Source organism: Gavialis gangeticus, unplaced genomic scaffold (assembly GCF_001723915.1).
Source record: "Gavialis gangeticus isolate Ggan-Ray unplaced genomic scaffold, GavGan_comp1, whole genome shotgun sequence".
NCBI classification, from domain to species: Eukaryota; Metazoa; Chordata; order Crocodylia; family Gavialidae; genus Gavialis; species Gavialis gangeticus.
In genome coordinates this window covers 6699869-6706611 of record NW_017728996.1, presented here as the reverse complement: position 1 = coordinate 6706611, position 6743 = coordinate 6699869, and the positions used below count along the sequence as shown (strand labels likewise).

The 6743-nt window shown below is 51.1% G+C and overlaps 1 protein-coding gene across 2 annotated transcripts in view; it reads right to left on the bottom strand.

The window, feature by feature from the left end:
- Positions 1-6743, bottom strand: part of IGDCC4 (immunoglobulin superfamily DCC subclass member 4) — a 125666-nt gene that overhangs the window by 87579 nt on the left and 31344 nt on the right. For both annotated transcript variants that reach the window (XR_002095137.1, XM_019503974.1), the window contains exon 3: positions 6412-6545. Coding sequence is in view for 1 of the 2 variants with exons in the window: in XM_019503974.1 (XP_019359519.1) it covers positions 6412-6545 (134 nt within the window). In the remaining variant the exon portion in view is untranslated. The remainder of the gene's footprint in view (positions 1-6411; positions 6546-6743) is intronic.

Genomic DNA, 6743 nt, shown 5'->3' with positions numbered 1-6743 from the left:
TCACTGAAGGTGTTCAAACCAGTATTACTCCACCTTAATGGCTACCTCATGGCACTGCCTTCTTCATAAGTGGCAGCCTATATGACCATCACCCTGGGAGGAGGTGGACTTGGCAATGTGACAAGGCAGTTCCTGAAGGACAGGAACAAGTAGCCACACATGTACTTACTCCATGCTCCTCTCTGCCTTTTCCCCACCTCACCCTAACTCACAAGAGGAAAAGCAGCGAAAGAATACTAAGATCTGCAATGCCCCAGCTTTGAATTCTGGGTAGGAAAAATATGGCCATGTTCTATGCACAATCACCTTTAAGCTGGGGCGAGTCTAATACTAAGACTTGTCTCCTGCAGGTTATTCAGAAGACAAAATGTTTACTACAAAGATGATGAACCCAGCTTGGGTTATTTGAGGAGGAGGAGTTGTGGTTGTTTTGGTTTGGTTTTTGGTGGTAGAGAGTGGGATGCTTTCCAGTTTGATCTTTGCTTCAGACTCACAGTAACTAAGGGTTAGAACCAAAAAGGGGTCTCAGGCTGACCATTAGAGCATTTTGTTTTTACATAACCTAGTACTTAGGGGAATCCATAGCCCTGAGATAGCTGCTTGCACTTCCTGTACAAGCCACAGGGAGAGTTAGGCTCCTAAGAATGGGATCCATAAAGGCCAACACACTGTGCCGACTGCCTCTTAAGCTAGCCAGTAGGAATTACTTATGAGGGGCAAGGTTTAGGGCCCGCTCACCTTTCTCAAGGATTTAAACATCTAAAATTCTTGTAGCAGGACCTGAACCTAGGGATGGCCATGACACCACCTAGTGGTCGAATGGCTCCTGCTGGGCTCCAGTTCTAAGATAGCCCCCTCTGATGACTCGCCTGCCATGCAATGTTCTTAATAAAGATTAGGGCAGGGAGGCTGCCCGTGGGCTTTAGAGTGAGCTTTATTCCTTTGAATCACCAACTGGTCCCTCCCAGACCCCACTAGTCTCTACTCAGTACCCAGGATAAATGGGCCTGCTTGGCCTGTCTGTACCCCTCCTAGGCAACTGTTGCCATAAGGGCCAATTGTATGGCTCCATCTGCCCCTACACCATGCCCCAAGCCCCACAGGCGTTATCATTCCTGATGTTCCTTCCACACTTAGCCCCTCCCTGGACTCTCAGACCCTCTGAGTCACTCAGCCCTCTCTCTCTGGGCTCCTGGGCCCCCTGGTCCCAAGCTTAGTGCCTCCCTGGGCTCCATGGCCCTCTGGCTCCATACTTGGCCACTCCCTGACTCCCCTGCCCCTTGGTCCCATGCTCGGCCACAAGAAACAAAAAAAAAAAAAAAGGCAGTGAAATGCAACCCCGCAGCAGCAGGCCTGCCTGAAACCGAAGCGGGGGCCGTCTGCAGACAGGGTACATGGGAAAGCGTCCTGCAGCCAGTTCTTAATGCCGTTTTTGGCAGAGAGCAAAAGCTGGGATCTAGGGCTCAGTCACCATCTGTACAGGTGATGGGTGGTGGGGTGGGGTGGGCAGATGTGCTTTGCACTTGTAGCCTGGAGGCCCCGTCTGCTGGGGAAGCCGGTGAGAGCAAAGAGGAAAATTGGGTTGATCCCTGTTTCTATTTCTACAGCAGAAGGCCGCTGCTCTGTTTCAGGGAGGCATGACTGGGTCCTGTTAAGTCCTAGTCCCCTCATTCCTGCTTCGAAAGTCGTCTCCCCAAGGAATGTCTGGAAATTTACACCGTGAAGTCTGAGCGGCTGAAACATCTGCGGCCGATACAGCACCATTTGCCACAGTTGCTGCTAATCTGAGGCCAAAGCACAGCTAGGTCATCAAGACACAAGGCTGAGCGCTGGAAATGGAGGGAAAAGTTACACGGGCCAGGGGCACAACAGCGCTTTGGCTCCTTCGACTGCATGAGTGGTTCAGAAGAAGCACAGTGCAAATCCTCCTCTCTACTGAGAACACACAGGTAACCAGGAGCGTGGAAGAGCATCTCACTGCTGCATCGGAAACAGATAAAGGCAGAGGCTGGACGGGCCCAAGGCTGCTCAAATCCAGCTGTGTCTGGCAGCGAGGGGGCGTCACGAGGAAGAGGCATTTGAGGGTCTACGGGAAGCAGGTTCTGCAGCATATTGTTTGGTGAAAATACACTTCTGTGCCAGTCTCTGGCCTCCTGATCCCCACGGTCAGATCTCTGACCATGAGCGATGTTATCAGCAAAGGAGTCAAGGACAGGATGGAGCCTGGTGAGGCATTCACCACAAGTTCGTAGGGAAGAAGGGGATGTCCATGAGCTGGAGTCTGCTGGCTGGGCAGGGGCAACTGGTGCCTCCTGAGTCTGGGGCGGCACAGTTCGTGGGTGGGCCAAGGGTTGGCCAAAAGCCCCATATCCACTCCTATACTTCTGTGCCACAGCTTAGTGCACCCCTCAACATGCTGTCAGCTCACGCTAAAAAAAAAACAGGCCCCTGACTCAGCACTGCTCAGGATGGGGCAATCTCGGGAGGGAACATGCTCCCCCGTGCTCCCCCCACCAGTTGCCTGTGTGGGTGGGTAAAAGAGAGGATGCCCATCTCCAGAGCCATCACTGAGGCACCTTTTTCCCTGCACTAACTAGACCTGGTTCATCTTTTTGGCACCAAACCAGGGGTTTAACATTGGTTAACATTCACTGCCATTTAATGACTGAAGGGAGAGTGCAGGGGCAAGAAGGAGCCACTCACCAAAACTGCCCAAATACCACACTCCTGACAGAAATCCCTTGGGGGGGGAGGGGGGGAGACACCCCAAAAAACCTCAAAGCACCCATCGCTCCCGGACGGGCCTGTCACTTCCAGAAGCCGCCTCTGCTTCTCACCTGACTTTCCCTGCTGCTACATCTCCAGAGACTTCATAGAGACGCACGATTTGCATCCCGGTGAGCCCAATCAGACGGAAAAAGCCAACCTAGAGTGCTCCTCTGCCTGATCGGCAGGCAGCTCGGTGCCTGGGAAGGGGAATCTGCTCGGGCCTGCTGGCGTTGCGGCAGGAATGCTACCTGCTTAACCTCTTCCATGGCTTTCAATTTGCAAAGCAGATTAAATCTCTTAAAGTTACAAGGTGCAATTATGCAGAAAATAGAATGAATGACACTGGTATCCAAATGTGCCGTGTGATCAATACTACTTATCAATAGCCAAGCTGGGCAAGGCAGGGAGCATGCAGAAATGCTTGCTGGAAAAGCTCCCCTGTTACCCTGTGTTTCATTAGCAATGCCGAGGATCTGGCAGGGGCTGGTAATTAGATACAGAGTGTATGACGGCTCAAGAATTCTCTGTAGATTCCACACAGATTACCTCCCTAACGCAATTCATTGATCAAAGGTATATTCTTGGACTCCACAGTTAATTACACTCCCTGCTGATGGATGAGCCGCACAGGCAGCCACGTGAAAATGCACTGGTAGCGGGGAAGCCAGTGAGTCGCTTCAAAAAGGAAGACAAAAAAGGGCCTAGGAAGGGCTTCATAGCTTGCACTGCCTAAAAATACCTCAGGTTCAACAAGAGCCAGAGCAGAGAAAGGCCAAAGGGGTGGGGAAAAAAGCACCAGGACTCTTATGTCACGACCTCCACTCTTGCGCTGTGCCCCTGGGCATCCTGTCTAACCACTGTGTGCCTCAGCTTCTCCCACTGTAAAATGCAAGGGGAAGCAAGGTCTACCACGCAGGATGTGATCCCTGGAGTCTGGACGCCTGGCTTCACCTCCAGACTCTGGCCTGTCATATCTACCCCAGGGCACTTCACTTCTCTCCCTGCATCTCCTAACCCTACTCCTTTCTTGCCTATTTAGACTATAACAGGTGCTCCTTTCATTCAAATAACCACACTTCTTACCGCACAAGGGCACGGTGAGGGTTAATTAACCCAAGGTAGCAAAGTGATTCCCAGCCTTCAGGCAGAAAGTGTGAAGTGTTTTTATTACCACGATTATCCACGCAAGAACGAGCTGCCTTTCTCCCAGGGCCTATGAGCCTTTTTCTATTCCCACCTCAGTTATTCTGAAGCATTTTATAACTAGAAGGTGAAGGCCAGACCAAGGCTCCAATACAGCAGCATGGGGAGTCGTGCTCCATGTCCCCTACCGGGCCAGGCCCCATGGCTTCTACAAATCCACTCGCCTCAACCCCCTTGACATGGTAACACCCCCCTGCCCTCCACAGCCATAGGCAGAGCCACCAAACTGGTTTCAACCCCTCTGTTAACAGGCAAACTAAGCCCACAGTCTCTGCCTGCAAGGCCAATGCAGGACACCCCAGAAATCCTAGGTGATGTACTGTGGAGTCTTTAAATAGGTAAAACCCTGCTCTCCAGACATCAGGACTATCCATGCTCAAGAGCAGGAGGCTCACCTGTAGGCCAGTTGCAGGCTACCTCTACCCATGAGTATAGATGTTCTGTATGGAAATGTAGGGACTCTTCTGAGAATGAAGCACAAGCTCCTTTCAAAGGATGCAGTTTGTTCTGCTCTGTGTTCAACACCATCCACTCAGCACAGCCAAGACCAGATACTTTAATGGCCTCAAGTTTCCAAGCCCTTCTTTTTCCTGATAGGTTTGTAAGAAACATTGTGCAGGAATGATCGGCCTTTGGAAAATGTCCAAATGCCTTTTCTTGATTCCTCTTCTGCTGTCGCTTAATGTTACTTAACCAGTGATGGGACAGACCCAGAAGTACCAACCCAAACTGCTGCAGCTCAAACTTGCTGTACTTCAGTATCAAAAACAGACCACCTGAGAGGTTCCTCTGCTGCTCGCTCCAGAGCTGCAGGCATGCGAGCTGGGCTCCTGGGGCAGACCACGTGAAGTCATTACCACCATGGTCCCAAAGGAAGCACCTCCTTCTTGGAAGCAATAAGAAACACGTTCATCTGCAACTTCACCTTAGCACACAGTGTTTGAAAAGAGAGTCACCAAACAGGCTCTCATTAAGCCAAATATATCCCTGGGCTCTGTAATAAACTCTTGCTAAGTTGTCACAAGGAGAGAATCTCACTCTTCTTCATCTGTCATAAGGCTGTGCTGACCCAAAAAATCCCCAGCTAAAACTATCTTCCAAGTTTCCTGCCCAGCAAGAGAGATGTCCAGAGGGACAAAGACACAAAAGGCAACCAAACCCATGGGAGGAAAATGAGGATTTTCCAGAGACAGGGAGGAAATTCATGTGAACTGCATTTTCTCAAGGAGATGCATTAACCAACAACTGCACGCACGGAGCATCAACTCACAAGGGTGCCCAATGCTTGGTCACTACAGCCTGTCCGAGGAGGAAGGACACCTCAGCCCAGGGTCAGGAATGGTGGGATGTAGCAGATGCAGATCTCAGCTGCCACCATGGTGTGAGGGGTATGAAGGTCTAGGTTTCACAGGGCAGACAGATCCTAATCCACTGGAGTCCATGGATCTTATACCTTTCCGATCCCCCAGAGAACACAAACGTTATCAAGGGAATGGCGTATCCAGCTCACAACTCAGCTCAGCTGCGATGGAGAATGGATTCTATCTGCTTTCCCAGCTCTTCCCCACATCCCTGCAGTTCAAGAGCCACTTTCACTGCCTCCAGTCAGGAAACATCCACTGAACCGGTATATAAGCCACACACACAGCGTGGTGGCCAGCTGTGACTCTGGGCACAGTAGGATGTGCCCAGTATGACCCCCTGCCCTCTGGCAGAATTAAAACAAGTCAAGGCCCCCCTGAGGCACAAAGCACTGCACTACAGGGACTGCCCCCCGACCCTCTCAGGGTCTTTCACTCCTAGCCCTGGATTGGACACAAAAGAGCCTCATGTTTATAGTGCTTGTGGCATGGCTCTGTACAACCCCAGCTCAGCCATCCCACAGGTTATACATGAACACAGTCCACGTAAGCAACTGTGTGGGCATCCAGAGACTAAGATGGGATAGTCCAAGGAGCCCAAGTGAGTTAGAAGCCCAAAGTGCAATAGGATTTGGGCATGTTAATTACTTTGGTACCTCTGAAAATCCCACACTATTCATGCTGCCCCTTCAAGCCTTCTCCAGGTCAGTACACAGGGGCCATACAGAGAAACCAACACAGTGCCAGCATCACTGGCTTTAGGGTGCCTCAGTTCTGCTCCAACCTCCTCCCAAAGTGGAGCTTATAAGGTGCAAATGCCACCCCAAATTTAGTGTAACCTACAAAATGGAGCATGTGAGGAAGCACCAAGAAGCAACAGATGCAAACACATCCCATTAAAATAAGCCCAACAGTCCCAGCCACCTGCCACCCCTGGGAAACTAGCTCTACTACAGCCCAGACCATTGTGATGGAGAGAAAGAATACCCCCCAGTGCTTCACGTCAGCTGGCTGCTGCTTCTGAGGCTTACTCTCCCCCACAGACCTGCCCGGCCAGGCGACCCCAGCTGCATCTCACCTTTAAGCACACTCAAGATGGCATCACTGCTGTAGCGTTTCCGTGCCGCATTGGTCGCTACACAGCGGTAAGCCCCAGAGTCGCTCTCTTGCACATCCAGAATCTGGAGGACGCCATTCGGAAGAGTTATAAACCTGGGGAATTCAAGTAAAGAGCATCAGGGCTGCTTTGCATCACAGACATGATTCACATCCCGGCCACCTGAATGCAGTTATTCTAGTTCCTCCTTCCCTTATGCTGGAGAAAGGACTGTGTGTGATCCCTACAGGCCTGGCCTCAAACACAGGCAAGAGACCTTTTAACTTCCCAGGAGAAAAGCATTAAAAAAAAAA